Source organism: Saccopteryx bilineata, chromosome 7 (assembly GCF_036850765.1).
Source record: "Saccopteryx bilineata isolate mSacBil1 chromosome 7, mSacBil1_pri_phased_curated, whole genome shotgun sequence".
Classification (NCBI taxonomy): domain Eukaryota; kingdom Metazoa; phylum Chordata; class Mammalia; order Chiroptera; family Emballonuridae; genus Saccopteryx; species Saccopteryx bilineata.
This window is the reverse complement of record NC_089496.1, coordinates 57950334-57972887: the sequence shown is the minus strand read 5'-3', so window position 1 is coordinate 57972887 and position 22554 is coordinate 57950334. Positions and strand designations below refer to the sequence as shown.

Below are 22554 nucleotides of genomic sequence, written 5' to 3'. Positions count from 1 at the left end.
ATCACAACTTTGGGTTAAGTTCTGAATGAAACAAGTCGTTCCAGATTTGCTGGGTAGTTTATCTTACTGAAAATCATACAAACATGTGTTTCTATATAACTAGGTTTACTTGCGGGACCGAAGGAGCCCCTGCTGAGTCTGACCTTAAGCAGGACCAGAGACCAGTCCTGCTCCCTCCTGGGCAGTTCCGGGGTTTTCTCAGATCTCAGATTTGCTGCAGATTAGACTGGTGCATCCACACCCTAAATCCCACAGGTGCATGGGGGCTTGGGGAACGCCAGTACCTGTGACACCATCTAAATGCCACCTTGTTCCTTTTCCCACAGCCTGGTCTGTCACTCTGCACACCCCTGACATTGCTGGCCAGAGGAAATGGCAACTTAGTGTCTGTGCACATGTGACCATGTCTACATACTGTCCCACAGTCCCTATGCACAGAGGTCAAAGAACCATGGACAAGGTCATGTTCTCAACTTTTATAACTTTTAATTTAAAAAAACCACACAGTCCCAGGTTGGGCATGAAGAGGTTGGTGTGGCACATGGAGTTCTGGTGAGAAGAGCAAGGCTTGGGTGGTCCCTTGGGGGCTGTTCTACAGCATGGCAGCCCCATGGGGGGTGTTCTCATCTTCCTGGACCCTTGGATAAGGGCTTTGGGGGTTCTGTTTCTTGTAGCTCCTGTGAGGGTCCATCCCAGAACCACCAAGCACTCAGGGATGATGGTGTGGGAGGGAAAAGGCTACCATCTTCGGGCCTCTACTCCACTTCTTGCTGGAGCTGGTCCCCTCTCATTTCACCCCCCACACTGACAACCCAGGCAATAAAGCCCTGCCAGGCTGGGGTTGTCAGCAGCTCCTGTCCCGTTGTGGAGCCCAGGCCGAGCTCTGGTCACATCCCTGAAGCTGCCTCCCCATGCGGGCTGAGTTCCCAGGGAAATCAGCAGGGTCCAGAGGGCAACCCCTCCCCAGAGCAGGGCCCAGGCGTGGCTGAACCAAGCCAAGGGCTTCAAGGCACAGCAGTGCAGGATGCAACACAGTCCTGAGCACACAGCTCCCTTCTGGGTGGCTGGTTCCAGCAGAAAGATGGGAGATGTGGGGGGTTTCCATTCCTGCTCCTTCGGCCCCCAAACCAATTAGGGCCCTGGGGCTGTCCCACCCACTGACTGACCCAGGAAGAACTGGCCTGCCTGGGGTACCCACACTCTCCTGCAGGCCCTTCCCCATCGTCAGGTGTCCTTGGGGATGGGAGGTGGGCCCAGCCGGGTGCACCTGTGTGGGAGCTGTTCCCCAGAGCCCCAGGTCCAGCGATGCCACAGCTTCTGTCTTGCCTGGCTGCTGCTGCTGTCACTGGCCCAGCATGCAGGCCTTCTTACAGGCCACCGCAGAGACCAGAGCCGCGCCCCTGCCACTGCCCTCCTCCGACTGGATGAAGGTGATCTCACAGCTGGGTGTCAGCCTGCGCACGCTGGCATGGAACCTCTCCTTGAAGCTGAGCAGGGAAGGAGGGCTGTGGTTCCTCTGCCCAGAGCTCCCACAGGGCCTCGGCTGGACCCACCCTCCAGAGACGCTGCCACGCGCTGCGCTCAGCTCTAGGCTAAGCCTAGGGGACTCCCCACTGCGCCCGGAGCTTTCAGGGAAGAGATAAGAACCCCTAGATCTGTGAGCTGCAAGGGACCCCGCGAGCGGGTCCTTCTCCCCTTGGTTTCATCGCTTCGAGACTGAGGCCGGGTGCACCATCAAGCTGCACCCGCTTGGGGGAGCTGTGCCAGGGCGGCGTAGGCTCACCTGGGGTGCAGCTTGTACACCGAGCCGTCCACACCCACGGTGATGCGCATCATGTCCTCACTGCGGCTCTCGCGCATGCGGTTGATGACGCCGGCCAAACCCGCAGCACACATGTGTGCAGCACGCGTGGACACACTCTCACAAGCGCGGCGCACGATGTCGCAGTCGGAGGCGGAGGGCCTCAGTCCCAGCGAGCTCAGAATGTTGTAGATCTGCTTGCGGTCGCCAGAGTCGCTGTAAGGCGGGGCGGGACATGGAGGGAGTTGCTGGAGGGTCACCAGGCCCGGGCCAGCCTGTCTCCTATCACCAGCGCCTGCCTCCTGCCCTCCCCCTGCCCACCTCACCCGGGCACAGCACTTGGGGCTTGGGCTGGCGTGCGTGGGAGTGGGCGACTGGTTCTGATTCCACCAGCAACCTGATCATCACTCCTCTCTAAGCCCGGGGTGTTCTCTAAAGTGGGTGACACTGCCGCACCTCTGGGCTGTTGCGTGGATGAAATGAGACGACGTCCATGGCAGATGAGAGCCACAGACGGGATGCGTGGGTGCCACTGTGGACCCGAGGCCACACCGCCCCCCCGTGGCACCCACGCACCTCTCCACCTGTGACACGAAGCGCGTTTCAAAGACGCCACGTGTACGTAGTTGCTCCGAGGCCTCCCCGTGGAAGAGCAGGTTCTCATCCACCAGCTTCAGCAGCACGAGCCGCACCAGCTCACCCATGTACTTGCCGCCGATGAGCTTCTCATACCTGGACAGAGGGTGGCTGGGTTATCCCCAGCAGGGAGTTCCCCAGGCGCAGGCCAGGGACTCACCACTGTCCCCATCATGGCCACGACAGGCACTGCCACCTTGCCAAACCTGGGTTCATGCTCGTTTGCTCATCTACCAACTGATGCTTTAGAAACTAGGTGCCCAGGACCTGGCCGGTTGACTCAGTGGTAGAGCGTGGGCCGTCGTGTGGAAGTCCCGGGTTTGATTCTCAATCAGGGCACCAGGAGAAGCAACCATCTGCTTCTCTACCCTTCCCCCTCGCTTCTCTCTCTCCTCTCCTGCAGCCATTGCTCGATTAGAGCGGGTTAGCCTTGGGCACTGAGGATGGCTCCATGACCTCCGCTTCAGGAGCTAAAAAATGGCCCCAGTGCAATGAGCAAGGGCCCCAGATGGGCAGAGCATCGCCCCCTGGTGGGCATGCCGGGTGGATCCCGACTGGTTGGGGCTCATGCACGAGTCTGTCCCTGCCTCCCCTCCTCACACTAAAACAAACAAACAAAACCACAAAAGAAAAAAACTACAGGCCTGGCTCTACTGTGAGGCCTTGGTCCAGTCCTTGAGATTGCCCTGTGACTGGACCTGCACTGAGACTCACGGGTCCTTTCACATGGGATGGGATGCTGTTATCACCCAGATGCAGTTGGGGAAATTAGTGCTCAGAGGGCTGATGGCCGCTCTGCGGTGCGCCTGCTAGGGCTCCTGAGTTTCCATAGCTCATCCTGTAGCGTACTGACCACTACAGACCTAGCAGAGGTTTCTGAGTGCCGGAGACAAAGCTAATGAGGGAATTAGGTGCCTGGAGCGGTCCGTGGTTCTTAAAGGGTAGCCACGATTCCCGACAAGCTGGGTTCTGCAAACCCGCAGCGTTCCACAAAATGCTATATCATTCTGTGGATGTGGGCAGATATGTACTTTGGGGAACTGGGTTAAACCCAGTAAACTGGCACGGAGCGTCTCAGAGCCTTCCCATGCCTGTTGGAACGGGGAAGTCCTGGCTCATCTAGCCACAGACCCCTTTCTGAGAACTAAACATTCACATCTTTGACTATTCCCGGTTCACAGAGGGGCACATGTGTGTGAGCTGGAAGCAGAGACAAGCCAACTTATATAAACAGTCTGTCAATTTGCTCTTCCCCAGTCCCGTTTACAAACAAGCCATTATCTGCGTGGCAGCCCCAATCTGTGCCAGCAGGGTGAGGCAGGGAGGGACCTTACAGCTGCTGGCCCGGGTTTAGGGAGCTTTCATCCACCACGCGGTCGTACTCTAGCAGGAACTCGTCCAGCTCGCCAGCGTCCCCGAAGGCGCCCCACTCGGTGTTGACACACATGCGGCCCTCGTCCCCTTCCACCAGCTCCACGTTGTGCATTTCCTCCATGTAGCAGGCATTGCAGCCAGTGCCTGCGGGGCGGCAGCATCAGGCTGGGGCCTGGGGGCAGGGGCTCCGCAGCCAGGTTCAGCTTTCCTAGACGCCCCCCCCCCATCCTGCCTGTAGGAAGACCCTGCAACCTTCTTCCCGGCCTCCTCCAGCCCCCTACTCTCACCACCCGTGAAGGCTTTCCCAGGTGCACAGGACTCGGGTTTGCTGTGTGACCGCAAGTGGATGAACCCATCTCTGGGCTGTTCCACTTTCCCAAGAGGGAATGGTAACACTTTCTCCTCCCATTATCTGGGCAGTTGGGAGGATTGAGGGAACATGTCAAATGTGCCAACTAAAGATGGGTGTGGGATGTTACGATTTTGTCTATGCTCCACACCTTGTTTTCCGGCATTTTCCATGCATGCATTTGATCTTCTATCCTAGGCCCTGTTTTGGGGGCACCCTGAGGTAAGGCACAGTGGGGGTCTGGGTTACTGCAGGTAGGGCTGGCTATGGAAATGTGTAGTTTGCAGGGAGCCATTGGGAGCCAGCAGGGCATTGTTCTGAGTGTGACTGTGTGGGCCACATGCCCTAAAGCCACCGGAAACAGCAGTGGGTAGGAATGGGGCCTAGTGTGGCTGGGCCTGTCAGTTCTTTTGTGGAAAAAAACAGAAATCCAGACTTGGATGTGAATTCTCCTAATTTTTACATCTTGGAAATTATCATGTTTTTAAGCCCTGAGCAGAGTAACCAAGGGTGTCTGCAGGCCACCCTGCCACAGGAGGGCGTGCAGGAGGCAAGGGCTGCAGAGCTTAGGTTGGGGTGCCTTGGGGAACTGCCCCGGGCTTGGCTACCCCAGAGGTAGCCAAGGTAGAGCAGAAGTACAGCCAGGGCCCTGAGGTCTTGTGGGCTTAAAGACCACTCTGCATCTGGAAGGTGAGAATGGAAGGGAAGAGGTGAACAAGAGCAGAGACAACACAAGGTCAGGCTCAGCACAGACACGCACCGAGAACCGGACTGGCTCTGAAGGGCCCATCGAAGCAAACAATTCCAACACCGACTTTCTAGGTAAGCCGGGCCTGGAGAGTCCAGCGGGGAGCCGACCTGATGGGACAGCTGCCCAGTAAATATGGCTAGGGAAGGCGGGCAGTTGGTGTGAAGGCTCCCTGGGGCCAGTGCAGGTCTGCCTCCCTTTAGGCAGGGCAGGTCAGAGGCCCTGGGCAGTCACACCGTCCAGAAAAACGTGATGACACTTTTGCTTATCCTCTTTCACTTGCACAAATCTGTCTAGTTTGGTCCATTTACCAGATAAAGTGTTTTAATTAAGTCCTGATGGGCCAGGTGCATGTGCAGCTGGTGTGCCATCTGATGCAGTGACTTGCACATGTCGAAATGTTTCCTGCCAGGAAAGAGCTTGTGCTTCAGGGCAGTCCTGCTGCTCCTCAGGCCTGCCCCTGGGCCCAGCATCTGTGGGCTGGTGCCTGGCACAGAGGCCCACTGACCGTCTCCAACAGCTCAGTACTGTGGCCCTTACTCAGGGCCCGAGGCTGGAGCCCCTGGATAGGGCAGAGTGTGTGTCCTTACCCACAATCATGCCAACCTCACACCGGTGGTCCTCATAGTAGCAGGAGATCATTGTGGCAACAGTGTCATTCACCATCGCCACCACGTCCATCTCAAAGTCCTGCCAAGAGGCACAGAGGAGGTAGTGATGGACTGGGGGTCTCAGCACAATGAGGAAGGTAGAGGTCCCTTCCTCAGGGGACTCCCAGAAGGCCCCCCGGCATCCCAGCCAGAAGGAAGAGGAGGGCCAGGGCAGCCAAAGTGTCGTGCCTCCTCACCCCTCTCCGCTTGATGGCGTCTCGCAGGAGCCCCACGATGTTGTTCCCTTCTGCTCCTGAGGCCTTGAAACCCTTGGTCCAGTTAAGCAGGATGCCCTGTGGGGGGAGGGTGACCTCAGTGGCTGCTGCTGAGTGCCGGGGCAGGGCTGAAGTGGTGGGGGGCTACCTCGGACCACAGGGACAGGCACCCCACTTTGTGGGTAAGCTAACTGAGGCTCACATAGGTTTGAGAGGTGTTGGAGACAATTCTCTACAACTATCCATATTTCTACAGGGCTGGGTCCCAGCAATTTAAGGATGTTTGTCTAGTAAAGGCCAGAGATGTCGCCCCAGAGTAAGGATGTCGTCCAGAGGGGAGCAGCCCCATGGAAGTCTGCAGCTCCTTTCCTGCTGTGCCCCCACTGCGAGGAAGGCGCCAGCTGACATGCAGTGCGTTGTGAGGGCTGGGCTGGGAGAACAGAAGGCAGAAGCCGCTCCTGCTGCTGCCCTGCCACGACGCCTCCTGTCACAGATGCACGTGCACTTGCTGCATGCAAATGTATGTAAAGTTAAGCATGTATGTAACTGATGCATGTACAGATGTACAATTGACGTGTGTGTGTGCATCTCTGCCAGGCTGCCTTGCCAGCTCGAAGGCAGGGTACAGCCTCAGCCCTCACACACCGCAGTGCCCAGCACAGGTGTCCAGCACAGTGATGACACTCGAGTGTGCCAGACGAGCCCTCCTGCCTGAGTTTGAGCCCCAGCACTGCCACTTCCCATCTGGGCAAATCCCTAACCCTCAGTTCCCTAATCTGCAATGGAGGTGGAAACAGCACAGAGTTACAGAGAGGTTAAGGCAAATGATGAGAGCCAGCTGATGTTATTTCCCATGGTGTCACAGAATGTGGGTGACAGGCACAATTTGAATCCAAGGCTCTTTCCCAACAAGGGGGCTGCATTTAAAGGTAGCACAGGGTGACTTTCTCTGGGGTGTGTGTCCCTTCATCCGTCCATCTGTTGTGCGTCTGCCCAGCCTCCCTGGGCCCCACCTTATCGATGTCTTCGTGCCTCACAGGGAAGGAGAAGGTGAAACCCAAGGGCAGTTTCTTGTGCTTCATCTGATGCTTGTCCAGGAAGTCAGAGATGCACTCGGAGATATAGTCAAAGAGCTGTAAGAGCCACGGACAGAGCAGGTAGGCTGGCCATAGAACCCCACCCCGTGTCACCCCAGGCTTCCAAGAAATCCCGTCCATGCCTGAGCTGTTCCTCACTCCTGATCCTGCTGTCAGGACTCAAGCCCTTAGCCTCCCCCAGAATCCTGCTAATGGCAGTCCCAGGGACAGGGAGCTCCAGGACAGGGCTGGTCCCCAACCCAGCTGTGCTCTGTCACAACGACATTGGGCGTCACGCTTTGTACAGAGGCACCTCCTTGGCTGTAAATATGACTTCCTGTCTCCAGCACCCAGAGTGCCTTCTGCTGCGTCCAGGTGTCCTGGCCACCCATTCCTGCCTCTGCCGAGGACCAGCCTCCCCCAGGTGGACCGGTGGGCCCCCTTTCAGGACAAGTAGAGTGCTGCGGGTCCACTCACCATCTCAGCAGTGCCCGTCATGGCGTCCTCGGGGATGCAGTACATCTGGTGCTTGGTCTTCACACTCCACTGGCCTGCCTCGCCCTCCCCCACCTTCACCAGCATCACCCTGAAGTTGGTGCCGCCCAAGTCCAGGGAGAGGAAGTCCCCGACTTCTGCAGCCACAGGGAAAAGCCTGTCAGCTTCAGGGGCTGTGCCCACAAGGAAAGAAGGAGGGAAGGAACGCAGGCCTACGGGAGCTGGACAAGGGCTGCTAGGCCAGACCTCTGGGGACACGACGGTCACTGGTGGAAGATGTCAAAGGTGAACTAGGAAGTCCGAGGAAACCCTGTGCGTTGAACTGAAGCCCACCCCAAGTCCAGGGCTCAGCTGAAAAACTAGCAAAATGGTCCAGACTCAGGACTAGTGGTGTGGGTAGCAAGTGGCCACAGGGAGCCACTTCCTCAATGCAGAGATTTACAACGCCAGGTTCTGAGGCTGGGGTGAGCCTGAAAGCTCCAGGGTGGGCAGAGCGAGGGGGGAACTGGCCTGTCAGGGCTCAGCCACTGGGGCCTGTCTCGGGGCTACTGTGGACAGACCCGTCGGGAGGGACTGGGGAGAGCTGCCCCTGTGAAGAGCTGCCCCATCCTGGCCCAGGGTAGTACCTGAGCCTTCGGGGGTGGAGCGCACATAGGTGGGCAGCATCTTCACACTGGCCTCCTTGTGAGTCTCCAGCCTCAGGCCTCGGTCCATCTCCTTCTGCATCCGCCTCATCACCTTCTTCAAGTCCTCCTCTTGCAGCCTGAACTCTGCCAGGATCTGCTCCACCTGTGCCGGGGGAGGGGCACGGCTGGTTGGGTGAGGGGCTGTGCAGCACCATCACAGGTCACTGGGCCCTCCCCATTCACAGTGAGGGTCTTCTTGGCCCTCTGGCCCTGGCTCAGGGAGACCCATCATTTCAAACCACCACAGTTAAAACCAGCTGAGCAATTAGAGCAAGCGTTCCAAGACCAGCCTCCTGGATGTGCCCGGGGGTCAGGGCTGCGGACAGAGGGCAGATGTGGGAGGCACGGGGAGGAGAAGGCTCTAACCAGGAGGGGGGGTGAGACCTGGGGCGGGACAGCCTGTCTAGAAGGGCGAGGGGCAGCTGGCATTACTGTGTGAAAGACCTGGTCGTTCCTGCTCTGGGACTGATGATGCTGATGGACTGTGTGCACATTGAGCATGGGGATGTCAAGGCAGGCAGGTGCCTGGCTGACTAAAGCGTGGCCATGCATAGCATGGAAGGCCCGAGGCCACACGGGCTCCTGTGCAGTGACAAGAGCGAGGCCCGTGCACACGGATGCCACCTTTCCCGTGAGTATCGATGGCTTGGGCAGGGTCTCCTCCTGTATGCAGCTGCTTGAGCCCAAGTGCCCCCAGTGAGCTGGGCCTTGCTCTGCTCCCTAGTGTAGGTGGTGGTGTGACTGCCCACCCACTTTTGCCCAAAGAGAAGGCCACTTTGATTCACTGGCTATTTGGACGAGAAAGGAATGAAAGATACTTGGATAAGAGCTGTGGGTCTCCTCCTCCACGTGGACTCGGTGCCGACACTGGGAATCCAGCCAGGAAGCAACACAGCTATTGTGTTGGGGTGAAAGGCAGCATATTAAAGTGAGGCAGCCGCTCCCCCGGCCCAGGGTACATCCTGTGACTGGGCTAAGCCCAGCACAGCTAGCTCATCCCATTTTGCTGGTGATTTGGTATAAAGTTGCAAATGTGGCCAGAGACAAGTGAAGGGAAGTCTGATTTTAGCAGGAGAAGGACTTCTGGAAGGTCAGTGCCCATCTAAGTTTGTGGACACAGTTGTGTAAGGGCGTGGCGTCTGGCACTGCGGCAGCTGTCCTGCAACCATGAGGAGCCAAGGCTGAAGGGAGAAGCTGTTACAAGCCTTAATGAATGGGGACGAGGAGAGACAGAGGAGCTGGCCCTGATGACATCACCGATGGGCTGAGCCAACCCCACACCCACCTCCACATGCTGGTATGGGAGCATATACAAATACCCGAAGCCACAGTTAGGGTTTCAACTTCCTGCAGCCCAAAGCATACCTAATGGATACATTTCCTAACTTAGGAATCATGCCTCTTATCAAGACCACACAAAATTTAAACCCAGGGAAGGTCACAAAGGGGTGGGCTGACAAGGTCCACGAGAAAATGCACAGATCCAAATGCCAGTGTCGGCGCTCAGGTGTGGTCTGCAGCTCCAGGCACGGGAGGGAGCACAGGGGTCCTCAGGGCCCAGGCCGACCACTCTGCCTCCTCTGTCTTTCCTCCACACACCTCCACAGGGACAAGGTCCCAGGCCCTGAGCGAAGTGCTCTGCACAGGCCCACACCTGCAGCCCAGTATCTGGGGGAGGCCCCAGCATCTGCTCATCTTTCAGACCAGCAAAGGCTCAAGAAGTCACAGCATCCCCCTCAAGACATACTGTTCACAAGGACTGATGATAAGACATCCGGGGGCTCTAAACCAGTGGTTCTCAACCTTTCTCATGCCGTGACCCCGCAATACAATTCCTCATGTTGCGGTGACCCCAAACCAAAAAATAATTTTGGTGGCTACTTCATAACTGTAATTTTGCTACAGTTCTGATTCGGAATGTAAATACCTGATATGCATTATGTATTTTCCAATGGCTTTAGGCGACCCGGCCGGGGTCGCGACCCACAGGTTAAGAACCGCTGCTCTAAACAAACACGATGTAGATGCTGTGAGGCCCAACCCTCCAGAGCCTCTGTCCTGGAAGTCCGCCTGGTGGTCATGCGCTTGGATTTATCAAGGGCCCTGGGTCACCTCCTGTGTCCAGGCCACTGACTGTAGTAAAGCCCAGGCTTTGCAGCTTCAAGGCTAGAAAGACCCCTCTGCTGAACCCCAAAGACTACATGGAGTGAAACCATCTGGTCAGAGGGCAACCTGGAGTTGTTAGACCTTTAATGTTGATCTAACAATTTTTATCCTAAGAAGCAGTCCCACAAGCACTTAAGAGCCCTATGCACTACTGAGACCATGAAGACTCAAGGAGGTCCCCATATCCTGCCCCTCAGGTGGGCATGTCCCTTTGGTCAGGCAGGTTGGTTCTAGTGTATGTAAGACCTCACTTGAGCCACTGAGAGCCAGGATCAGGCCCAGGGAAGAGGTGAGGTGTAAGGGACTCAGGGGTGGGCGAGGGATTGAATGGGCAGGTGGAGGGGGATGAGCTGGGGAACAGGTGAAGGTACAGGGCTGTCCTGAGTGACTGTTGGTCTCACCCCCTCTCCAGGGCCGTCTACCAAAGGAAAAAGTGCTTGGTTTCATCAGGGTTTTTCTATTGGATATGGTCAGAAGCTGCGGCAGACGGTGGGAGGCCATTCCTGGGTTGTGGGCCTGCAGAACCCTGCATGGCATGCAGACAAGTCCCCTACGCCTCCAGGTTTGAACTTGTTTCTCCATGGGCACACCCACCACTGCCAAGCCCCGCTAAAACAAGCAGGAGGCCTGGAGTAGCAGATAAAGAATGGTGGCTTGACAAAAGGCCAGGCTCTCCTGCTGGTGGCCAGTGTGGTCACTCAGCCCTGAGAAAGCGCTGGCACAATTGATCTTTCCGAAAACACAGCAAAAGGGCATCTCCAGACCAAGTGTGACAGGTCACTAACCGGTCACCACCCTGCCGGCTCTGAGCCACTATTTGTGTGGGGGGTAGGGGGTAGGGTGATCCCTTCTGGACCAGTCAAGCCAAGAAGCAGCGCCCTCTCCTGGTCAGTACACACAGACCCGAGAAGAGGACCTGGAGCATCCAGCCATGTCCTCTAGGAGGCGGGAATGGACCCAGATGGGGGAGGGCAGAGGCAGATGGCCCCCTTTGTACTGGGCTGAATTGCCAGGGCCCTCTCTAGCTTGCATTCTGACTAGCAAGCGTCCATCCCAGGGACCCTTACTGGGGCCTCCTCCTTGCACTCCTGGCTCTAACGCCCCCACTTCCCAATACTAGGTAATCCTCCAGGGCCAGATGGGCATGCCTCAGGTCAGCCCTCCTGTGCACCCACCACATGCCCCAGCTCACTGCTGCCTCATAGGTGAGGGAGTGAAACCAGAGGGTCAGCGCTGGGCTGTGTTCAGATTCAGTACAGCAGAGGACAGACCAATCCAGGAAGAGCAGCCAGGAGAGAGAGGGCCTTGGAGAGGACAGGCTGTCCTGAGGATGGACAGACACGAGGCTTTCTAAAAAACCCAGAGCTGCCAACCATGGGCTAGCATGTCCCAGGAGACAGTGGGCTCTCCACCCCATGGGGAGACGACAGCAAGAGCAGGGGACCTTGCCCGATGCCCGCTCGGTATTCTCTGCCTTCAATTGCCCAAGGAGCTGATCCACTGGCCTGATGTTTGTTTGTTTTTATTTCATCTCTAGGAAATAATCTAAGTTCAATGATGGATATTCCAGGTTGCTTCTTCCAGGATCAAAACATGGGATATAACCTGCATGCCTGACTATATGGAATTGGTTAAATAAATTATGCTATATTGATATTAAAAATGATACAATTCACTGCCTCTGTTGGCACAGAAAGATGTCTGTGTGCTGTCTGCCTTCCACAAGGGTCCCCTGAGCCCGACCTCTGCATCCGGCTCCTGCATGGTCTCTATGCAGCCTGGGCAGGTCTGGCCTGCGCAGTGAATAGGACATTGCAGAAATGGTGGAGTGAGCCTTTAGAGCAGGGGTCCCCAAACTACGGCCCGTGGGCCACATGCGGCCCCCTGAGGCCATTTATCCGGCCCCGCTGCACTTCCGGAAGGGGCACCTCTTTCATTGGTGGTCAGTGAGAGGAGCATAGTTCCCATTGAAATACTGGTCAGTTGGTTGATTTAAATTTACTTGTTATTTATTTTAAATATTGTATTTGTTCACGTTTTGTTTTTTTTACTTTAAAATAAGATCTGTGCAGTGTGCATAGGGATTTGTTCATAGTTTTTTTTATAGTCTGGCCCTCCAATGGTCTGAGGGACAGTGAACTGGCCCTCTGTGTAAAAAGTTTGGGGACCCCTGCTTTAGAGGCTTCTGCCTTATTCTTTCTTGGGTTCTTCATTCTGGGAGAACAGGCTGTGAGGACACTCAGGGCCACCGAGAAAGAGGTTTCCTGCAATGCCAGGCAAGTGAGTGAACTCCCTTGGAGCAAATGAGGCGGCCCACTGACACCTTGTTTGTAGCTCAGGAGAGCCCACCACCCCCAGCTGTGCCCTCCAGACTCCTGACCCACAGAACATACACATGGGGAGGAAATACAGCTACACAACAGTAGTAATTGCCTTAATGGTGGAAATATGAGTGATTTTATCCTCCTCTTTGCTTATCTGTATTTCCTACATTTTCTGCAATGAGTGTGTACTAATGGAGTAATGTTAAAAACACAAAAGGTTGGGCCTTATCTGCTATTTTTGTGCACAGGTTTCGAAGCCCAGACTCTGAAAGATGGGGGGGGGGGTCATAGTTAATCACCAGGCCTCACAGTCCAGTGGGAAAGAAAGTGGGCCTGGGACTGCAGAGGGGCAGGAGGAGAGGGGTTCACCCTCACCTCTCGACAGAGCTGTGCTGATAAAATGCCTTGTGTCCAGTTATGAAGAACTTGCAGGGCCCATGAGAGAGTGCCCTTGGACTGCGCCGGGAGCAACGTGAAGCCCAACCTGTCCTGCCAGTGGCTCTGGAAGCACTGGTTTTCCATGATCAAATCCTGTCTGCTTGGAATTCCAGCAGTGCATTCTCCCTAAGCCTAACCCCACTGTCCAGAGCTGTCTTCTTTTCACAGCTCAATCCTGGCAACAATTCCTGGTCATTCTGTTTCCATGCTTGACCCCTAAAATCTCTTCTCTACTTAGCACCCAGAGTGATCTCTGAAAAGCACAAATTGAGTAATGTAATTCTCTAATCAAATACCGCCTAGGGCCTGACCAGGCGGTGGCGCAGTGAATACAGTGTTGGACTAGGATGCCGAAGACCCAGGTTCGAGACTCCGAGGTCACTAGCTTGAGCGCAGGCTTACCTGATTTGAGCAAAAAGCTCACCAGCTTGGACCCAAGGTCGCTGGCTCGAGCAAGGGGTTACTCGGTCTGCTGGCCCGTGGTCAAGGCACATATGAGAAAGCAATCAATGAACAACTAAGGTGTCACAATGCGCAACGAAAAACTAATGATTGATGCTTCTCATCTCTCCATTCCTGTCTGTCTGTCCCTGTCTATCCCTCTCTCTGACTCTCTCTCTGTCTCTGTTAAAAAAGAAACAAACAAACAATAAAACCTCCTAGGGTCAGAGTTAGGGGACGAGGACGCCAGGAGATTAGGAGACCAGGGAACCAGGAGACCTGGAGATGAACCAGTGGACCAGGGGACCAAGGATGCTGGCCTCTGTGGTGATTTGGTGACGGCCATTAAGTGTGTCCTAACTCCCACCTATCCTCTGTTCTCTCTCCTCTGGCCTCACCAAGCCTGCTTCCACACTGAGAGCTGGCTGATGAAGACATGGAAGGAATGTCCCGGTAGGGCACCAACAACAGCCAAGGCCAAATGCAGTAAAAGGTACTGGGTTTGGAGTGGTACACATTCTGGGAGAAGGCAAAACCCTGACCATGCTTGCTATGAAATTTGACCAATAACTCCAAACCTCACTGACAAAAGACAGCACAACGAAACACATGTAAAACGGAGTTGGCCAAACAGAGCAGTTCCTTGGAGCAGAAACAATCAGAAAGTGGGTCCTCATCAGGCACACGGCTTGTTGGAACTTAGTCCTATAAAGCTGGCTTTTCTACACAGCTGGGTCAGGCCATCCTGTGAAGACAGGAATAGGAACACAGAGCGTGGTCAGACGACCAAGGGTGGGTGCCACGGAACTGGTCCTGAGGCTTCTGGGGGCTGAGAAGGGACTAGGCCTGGTACAGTAGGACTTGGGCCCAGGTGAAGTCCTGGGCTGAGGACACAAGGGGTGATGTGGGAGAAGCAGTCTTGAGGGATGATGAAGGGGTCTCTTCTCATTGTGTACCCAGCCCAGACAGAGACTCAGGGACAAGAGACAGAAACATGGACCAAGAGAGACAGAGACAGAGACAGGGAGATAGAGACAGACACAGAAATAGATACACAGAGAGAAACAGAGACAGGGAGGGACAGAGAGAGGCAGAGAGAGAAAAAGAGAGAGAACTGTGTCCTGAGAGAACTGGGACAAGTACCAGTGTCCACTCCAGAGGAAGGGAAGGGAAGATCATTGTAGACAGGAGGGGCCAGGCAGGACAGCCCTCTGTCACAGGGATGGGGACTGGGGAACATGGCTGGTCACTCCAAACCTTCTGTAAAGGCTCCAGCACAGCCCCAATCCTCTTGCCCTGTGGTGGATGCAGGGGTGTGCTGAGAATTGCAATGCTCTTTCTGAGAGGCCTCACCGCAGGGCAGGCACACAGGTGGCTGGCAGAGCACCCCTGTGCCATGGCCTCCCAGCCCAGCCCCCATCACAGACTCCTATCAGCTACAGCAGAGCAGCACACCACTGACGTGGCTCAGCCCCAGTCCCCACACTGCTGAATTCACACTTGACCAGGCCCCAGGCCGCCTGCCCACGGGGAGCCTTGTCCCCCACACTCAGGGTCTTGTCAGCCTCCTCCCAGAGCTGGCCCCTTCCCCAGCACACCAGCTGGGGACTTTTCTGCTGGGGCCAGGCAAACCCAGCGAGCATGCAGCCTCACCCCATCTCTGAGCCTTTTCCTTCCTCAGGGTAAACTGCCGGGCAGTTGGAGGGCCTGAAAGGAGGGAGGTCAGCTCCACCCAGGCTGTTCCCACGGATACTCTGGCCCCAATGCTATAAATGAATTGTCCCCAATATGATGGTGTTTGGAGGTGGGGCTTTGGGAGGTGATCAGCGTTGGATGAGGTCATGAGGGTGGGCCCACCGGCCCATCCAGAAGTGGCATCTGCAAGCCAGGAAGAGGTCTGCACTAGGACCAACCATGCTGGCACCCTGATGTTGGATGTGAGTCTCCAGAGCTGTTGTTTAAACTGCTGGGTCCACGGTATTTTGTTATGACTCCAGAGGTGACTAACACAGGCCAACTGCATGCACTTCAGAGTCCCCATGTGCTGCCTTCCAGGTGCTTGTGGGGAGTGTTGAGCCAGCAGAAGGGCCCAGATGAGGGGTGGGTGGGAAGGACAGACCATATTCTAAGCAGGGGTCCCCAAACTTTTTACACAGGGGGCCAGTTCACTGTCCCTCAGACCGTTGGAGGGCCACCACATACAGTGCTCTTCTCACTGACCACCAATGAAAGAGTTGCCCCTTCTGGAAGTGTGGCAAGGGGCCGGATAAATGGCCTCAGGGGGCTGCATGTGGCCCCCCAGGCCGTAGTTTGGGGACGCCTGTTAAGGGGTTCCCAGGGCCCAACTTTAGGGCAGCATTAGTGGGAGGCGACCTACCCCTAAGGAGCTCTAGAAACTGTACAGCTGACATTTATGTGGGAAAGCCACTGACAATTTCTTGAGGCCACACAGTCCTGCAGATGATAGACGGATGACCACAGGTAAGACCTGAATGTCAGTACAGGTGAGAGGAATCCAACAAATGGGAAGAGAGACCAGCAGCACTAAGGTTTCCTCCAAAGCAACCTGAATGCTGCCCTCCTAGGAGCCCATGGTGGGCACAGCCATAGCTGGCCTGTTGGGGACAACTTTTAAAAGTGTGGTCAGGGCACTGCTTACTGCTCTAGGCCAAATGCTGTCTTGGGCGTGGGGGTCACACCTCCCATGGGACACAGGGCTGGACCTGGTGGGCCTGGCAACAAAATTCACATCCCTAGAAGGATCCTGAACCCACGCTGCCACCCCAGGGCAGTCAGGTGCCCAGACATGGCAGCCCCAGGCCTCCCTTGGGCCTCAGTGGCAGGAGCAGCCAGCACAGGGCTGAGACAAGTGAAAAACATCAGTGCTGCTCATGTGGTCTTTCTTTAGAATTTTACTATTCTGTTCATCATAAATTTTGCATTATTTTTGATTCTTTAGAATTGCATCGGCCTGCAGCCAGACTGGCTCCTAAACAGGGACCAGCACCCCTTGCTTTAGAACACAGTCTGCCTTGTGGAGCCCTATGTCCCCGGGGACAAACGAGAAGGGACATGGTCCAGCCCGAGTCTGGGAACAGGTGCTCAGCACCAGTTAGTTCCCCACGGCAGCCACAGGACCCTCGCCCTGTCACCAAGCCTTCTCTCTGCTTGTGCCAAAGACATCACCTTGCTTCTCCTCAGGTGGCCGTGCATGGCCCCTTTCCAAACTCCTGCCATTGCAGGGACCAGCAGGCCTGTCTTGCTGCCTGCAGCTGTGGGCACCTTACCCTGGGCTCATTGTTTTCCTCCTGACATCATTAGCTCTGCCAGGAACAGCCAGCCTTGGTTTGTGCTGACTTCATCATTTCACAGAAGGAGAAGATGGTGAGGAGGAAATGATGCCGAAGGGGTGGACCGGGCCTCTTCTGTGTCCCCACTGTGCCCTGGCCCTGGCCTCTTTCCTTGTGGCCTGCTTGCTCTACTTGTTCACTACTTGGGCACAGGGATGGCTCAGATGTTTGGATTTCTCTTAGTTTTGGAAAAAGTAACCCCTCTCTGCTCCTCACCAGGAGGACTGGTCCTCAGGCTCTTCATGAAGAGATTGCTTTGAGGAAGTGTGGGCACCTGAGAAATGGCATCGTGTCTGTTCAGCATTGTCTCGTGACTGAACACAACTAAGACCCCAGGCTCTAAACGCCCAGACCTCTAACCAACACAAGTTGCTTCCTGGACCTCCTGGCTGCCCAGCTTCCCGGTCACAGGGCTAGAGTCTGCTGGGAAGAAGAGCACTTCTGCTCACTCCCCATAGTCTTCCCTAAAGGGCCTGAGCAGCAGGTGCGTGTCCGTCCTAAACAAAACACTGGATGTTGGGGGCATAGGACAAAGGCTTCTAGAAACAAAGGAGGCAGACCTACCTTTTCCTTCTTGGCGCTCTCCATCCTGGCACTGTCATCCGGTGTTGGCTCTGCAGCCAGCTCGTGTGAGCTGGGACCCCTCAGCGTTCTCCAACAGGTTTCTGAAGCAGGAAAGCCCCAAGCTTCTCCCAACCAAGGGTTCACGGGCCCTGGTGTCTGGGAAAATGTGGTCCACCTTTGGCTGGTTTCTGGCTAGAACTTCAATCACAGTTTCCTCCTTTTCATCATTCCCAGCAAGCCCACAAGCCTTGTCTTCCGGGCCACAGCTGAGACCCTTCCCCACAGAGGCCTCGTCAGGTTGGGTGTGGTCAGGGCAGGGCCATCACTGGGCTCCGGGGCTGGTCAGCTTTCTTTCCAGACCATGCTGAGCTGTGCGGTGCAGTGGCCTCTAGATGGACTCAGCAGAAAGACTCCTGTCCCTTCCTGTAGTTGGGAACAGCGTTTGAGTAATTAGGCTGAAGGTGATTGTTTCTCTCACACCCCAACCTGCTTCCTGAGGCTCAGCCACCACTCGACCCTTCCTGCTGTGGCCAGGTGTGCAGTGACCAGGTGTGAAATGGGGAATTCTCCTGCAGGGCCTCCTGCTCCTGAGAGGGCCTGGGCTGCCATGGCAACCAGGAGGGGGGGGTCTTTGTGCTCATGCCCTCCTGCCTCAGCAGGGCTGGCCTCCTGTCATTAGAGCTGCCATGCAGAAAACTGGGTCTGAAGGCAACAGGCCTCCATCCCCATCACCATAGCAACAACCCAATGGCCTTGTCTCCGCAGTCTTTGCCACCTGTCCAGTTCCCAGGGCAGGGTCACAGGGGCTTCTAAACTCATGTCCTAAAGAGCAGAGGCCCCTGAGAGTGTGGGAACCAAAGGAGAGGGAGTGAGCGGCTTGGCCACTGGCATTGCCACCTGTGCCCAGAGCACCCACAGCTCTGTCACTGCCTTCCCGGCTACAGTCTTGTAGCCTAAGCTGGAATAGTGGGCCCAGCCAGCCAGAGGCCCACACACCCCATTCACACCCAACAGAGGGAGGACCTTGGGAAGGGAGCAGGGAGCTGGGTGCTGAAGGTGACTCCCCTGCTGGCTCCAGGGTTCATTCTCCCCCAGGTCACATGTGCACGCTTTCCTCTGGGTGGTTCCCAGAGCTGAATCGCCACACAGGACTTCACTGGCCCTCACACGCCCTCTCCAGTTTACTAATCTTTCCACGGACATCAGGCATTCGGCTACATTCCTGCCAATCCTCAGATGATAAATCTTTATCATTTTCTTGCTGATCTGTCGACTCATTGTTTTAATTGCAAAGTGCTGGATACCCTTTCATATGCTTTTTCCCCTTTCATATGTATTTTTCCCTAAATATTGTTTCTGTTATTTAACTATTTTGTTATTGAATTATGCTTTACTTTTCAATTTGTATAAATTATTTTTATATTCTAACTATAGCTACTAATCTATGTTTAATATGCTATAATATTCCTCCAGTCTATTAAACCTATGACTTGTATAGTGTCTTTCAATCTTTGCTTTTAAGAAAAGCATTTCCCATCCAAATTATGAAAATGTTCTCCCACATTTCTTTCCAATTTTTTAATGTTTAACACTTTGGCCCTTCTGTGTTTTGTGTGTGGTACAGAAGTTTTCAACCTTTTTACACTTGGGGATTGGTGAAAATAGAATTATTTTGGGGACTGATAAGGCAGACATCGCCCTGAGCATAAATGAATTCAACTAAAATCACTGGGTCTATAGTCTTCATACAATAGCAGGGTGGCTAACTCTTTTGTGGACTGGCACAAAACTTCTAGCGGACCAGTCTGTAAGCCAGCGGCTGGAAAACCCTGGTGTAAAGTATTTGTCGGGCAATGCTGGCTGCATCACAGCTTGTACTTCATTGCTTTATTCTGTTGTAAGGAATGGCTCAGCTCTGGTCACCTAGAAGGTGTGCAGAGGCCACGAGGCCAGCTCCAGAACCACAGCGAAATGGAGCCTCTCAGAACACACTGTGACCCCCGGAACAGAAGACAGGGCTGTGAGCAGCTGCTCAGAAGTCATCTGCTCTTCCCTTCATAAACATTCCCTATTGTCTCCTGGGCCCCTCTGGGTCTCACTGCCGCCCTCTAGAAGGAGCTGCCAGCCAGGGGACATGCAGGGAGTGATTCGGGCTGTAGGCATCCAGCCCGTTTTAAAATTTTTTTTTAATTTGGCCCTGGCCGGTTGGCTCAGCGGTAGCGCGTCGGCCTGGCGTGCGGGGGACCCGGGTTTGATTCCCGGCCAGGGCACACAGGAGAAGTGCCCATTTGCTTCTCCACCCCCCCTTCCTCTCTGTCTCTCTCTTCCCCTCCCGCAGCCAAGGCTCCATTGGAGCAAAGATGGCCCGGGCGCTGGGGATGGCTCCTTGGCCTCTGCCCCAGGCGCTAGAGTGGCTCTGGTCGCGGCAGAGCGATGCCCCGGAGGGGCAGAGCATCGCCCCCTGGTGGGCAGAGCATCGCCCCTGGTGGGCATGCCAGGTGGATCCCGGTTGGGCGCATGCGGGAGTCTGTCTGACTGTCTCTCCCCATTTCCAGCTTCAGAAAAATACAAAAAAATAAATAAAAATTTTAATTTATTGATTTGAGAGAGAGAAACATCCATTTGTTGTTCCACTTATTTATGCATTCATTGGTTGATTCTTATATGTTCCCTCACTGGGGAATCAAACCTGAAGCCTTGGCATATTGGGGTGATGCTACAACCACTTGGCTACCTGGCCAGCACAGCATCCAGCCCCTTTTGTTTGGGTGTTGTCCTTGACAAGGCCGAGGAGTGGCACCTTTGGTGCTCTTTCTATTCCTGTGTTAGTGACAGTGACAAGGAAGAGTGGCTCTTGGTACTCTGCCTGCCTTGGCCTCAGCTCTCCATGTCACGCTGGCATTTCTCTGTCCATTCCTCTGCTCACACCACACTCTTTCTTGTGGCATAATTTGCTAGCATTTTGATATCTGGTGGGGCAAACATTTTGTTTCCTACAAAATTTTCTTTGCCATGAGCTTTTTATCTGTATATGAACCTTAGAATCTACTCATCCCATTCCACAAAATAATGCTATTGACAATTTCATTGGAAAGGCATATAACTTGAGGATTTGGGGATTCATGTTAGAGAACTGACCTCTTTATAATGTTGAGTCTCCTCACTCAGAAATACGGTTATGTTGCTCCATTTGTTTAGGTCTCCTTTAATGTCCTTTAGGTGAGCTTTATTATTTTTCTCTTATTTCTTGTTAGACTTAGTCCTAAAGAAAGGCAACATATTTATTAGGAGAAATTGTTATAACTAATATTGATTTAAACATTTATAGTTTACAAAGTACTTCTGTATTCATTCTGTCACTTGATCAATCTGGGGCAGCGGGCCAGGGTGGTATTAACACCACTTTCAAGTGAGGTCACTGAGACCAGAGAGGTTGAAGGATTGGGCCACAAAGTCTTCAGTGCTCACCACAGAGTCTCTCCTGCAGAGGCACAGCCTCGCCTTCCCTGACCAGGTGACCTGACCCAAAGGCAGCCACACTGCACACTGGTCAGAGCCTTGAGCGTGGCCTCACAGGACACATTTCTCCAACAGGGACTACTTGAAACGTGGATGCTTCTGTTGGGGACCTCACAGGGCAGAATCTGAGACCCTCATCTGCTCCTGCTTCCTGGGAGGTAGTGCTTTCCTGGCTGGAGAATCTGGCAGCAGGCAGGAGGGCCTCTCCAGGGCACTCGCACTGCAGCCCCCCTCTCGAACTGTGTGTCTCCCCAGCTTACACCTGCCCACCCTGGGTGGCACTGCCCACTTACTGTGCTCCTCCAGCCCCTTGTCTTTTCATCCTTGTGGAGACTTGCAGGGAGTTCATAAAAACATGTGTATTTAATCTTCCACGTTTAACCGGAAGTTTGTGCCGACACCGCTTGGGGTTTGCTCGCCTTCTTAGTCTGTGCAAATCCCACGGCTTCTCTCGTGTCAAACGCTTTCTGTGCAGGGCAGCCTCATAGCAGTCAGGCTGCCGTCCTCAGGTCAAGCCACCAGCCTGAGTGGCCTGTGAAGCCCCCACAGGGGAGGCAGTTCAGAGGGCACCTGTTTCACTATTTCCGAGAGCCTCCAGCTGGTTTGCCTGCCTCCTGTCTCCCTGCCCACAGCCTCCAGGTGAACCTGTCCTCTCCTGCTCTGACATCTCCTATTCCCTCAGGGCTGGTGGCAGGGACACGTCTGCACCTGTGCTGTGGCCCTGGGAACCCGGTGGGAGCCAGGGACTCCTCCAGGAGGGGCTGTGGTAAGGAGAACTCCTGGGGGGCTGGATCTGCCCACCGGACCCATTGATGGTGGCAGGAATGTGCTCATGCTGGGTGTGAGGTGCACGGGAGGAAATATCCTTCTCTGCTCTCGCTGGGTCCCTAGCTGGGCCTAAGAATTAAACTGACACCAACAGGAGAAAAGCTTACAGGTTTTTATAATTTCTTTTACATGCGTAAGAGCCTCCATAGGAGAACGAGGATGTAAACAAGTGCCCAGAGCAGAAAGCTTTTCTCTTTTAGACAAACAAACGGTAAGTTTGCGAAGAGCTAAGAACAGAGTAGAGGGAGGGTTTGGGCCAGGGCAGTGAACGGTCAGCGGGTCAGCGAGGTCCAGGCGGACTCCCGTGGCCCTACCAGCCTCTGCGGCTGGAGTGTGTGCCCTGCCCCGGGACAGAGAGGACCGTTCCCTGGGGCGGACCCTGCTTTCTGAGCGGGGAGCGGGGCCCTCCGAACACCGCCTCGCCTCTGCTGTTCCTCACACGCTTCCACGCACAGCAGTCAGCACGTCGCCGCCCCGCGCTCCGAGCGGCGGAGGCTCATCCGGGCCTAGTGAAGAGAGCCGGCCCTCGGCCCTCACAGAACGGCTGCGGAAACAGCCCCCAGCACCCCAGAGACCCTCCATGCTGACTCGCTAGCCGCACTTCACCACGTCTCTTCTCCCTGGGCGTGTTCCCGCGGGACCCTGCCTGACCACAGCGCAGCCGAGGGCCTGAGGGAGCTGCCGCCTTTGGCCCTCCCGTTCACAGAGCTCCACTTCGACGGCGCGGGCAGCCCCCGAGGACCCGAGAAGACGGTGCGCCCGAGAAGACCTGACAGCATCCGAAGGTGGCGCGCGGCCGCGACACCCTACGGGGCGGAGCTCAGCTCCAGCGCGCACGCGCACTCACGCCCCGCCCCTCGCTGCGTGTTTCCGGGCGCGGACAGTCTCCGTGGG

General features: G+C 55.2%; 1 protein-coding gene across 4 annotated transcripts; it reads right to left on the bottom strand.

The window, feature by feature from the left end:
- Positions 1-489: 489 nt before the first annotated feature.
- Positions 490-22545, bottom strand: GCK (glucokinase). 4 transcript variants are annotated; one of them, XM_066238668.1, is made up of 12 exons: positions 21126-22545; positions 20452-20575; positions 17314-17736; positions 7971-8133; positions 7327-7481; positions 6787-6906; positions 5756-5851; positions 5499-5598; positions 3772-3955; positions 2378-2533; positions 1784-2017; positions 490-1487 (listed from the first exon to the last, which is right to left on the bottom strand). In XM_066238668.1, exons 3-12 carry the CDS (start codon positions 17335-17337, stop codon positions 1343-1345), a joined length of 1377 nt encoding a protein of 458 aa, XP_066094765.1. In that variant the 5' UTR covers positions 17338-17736; positions 20452-20575; positions 21126-22545; the 3' UTR covers positions 490-1342. The 4 variants fall into 4 exon arrangements, with proteins under 4 accessions (XP_066094765.1, XP_066094766.1, XP_066094768.1 ...); XM_066238669.1 differs by having other exon boundaries at positions 3820-3955; XM_066238671.1 differs by lacking the exons at positions 7327-7481; positions 17314-17736; positions 20452-20575; positions 21126-22545 and having other exon boundaries at positions 7971-8127.
- Between the last annotated feature and the right edge of the window lie 9 nt (positions 22546-22554).

What these genes read in the sequence shown, in the direction of transcription:
- GCK (XM_066238668.1), bottom strand. Translation starts at nt 17,337, where the DNA reads ATGGAGAGCGCCAAGAAGGAAAAG. An exon ending in CTCCACCCCCGAAGGCTCAG is followed by an intron (nt 7,482 to 7,970) that starts GTACTACCCTGG and finishes CTGTGGCTGCAG; the next exon opens with AAGTCGGGGACTTCCTCTCC. An exon ending in GTGTACAAGCTGCACCCCAG is followed by an intron (nt 1,488 to 1,783) that starts GTGAGCCTACGC and finishes TTCCCTGCTCAG; the next exon opens with CTTCAAGGAGAGGTTCCATG.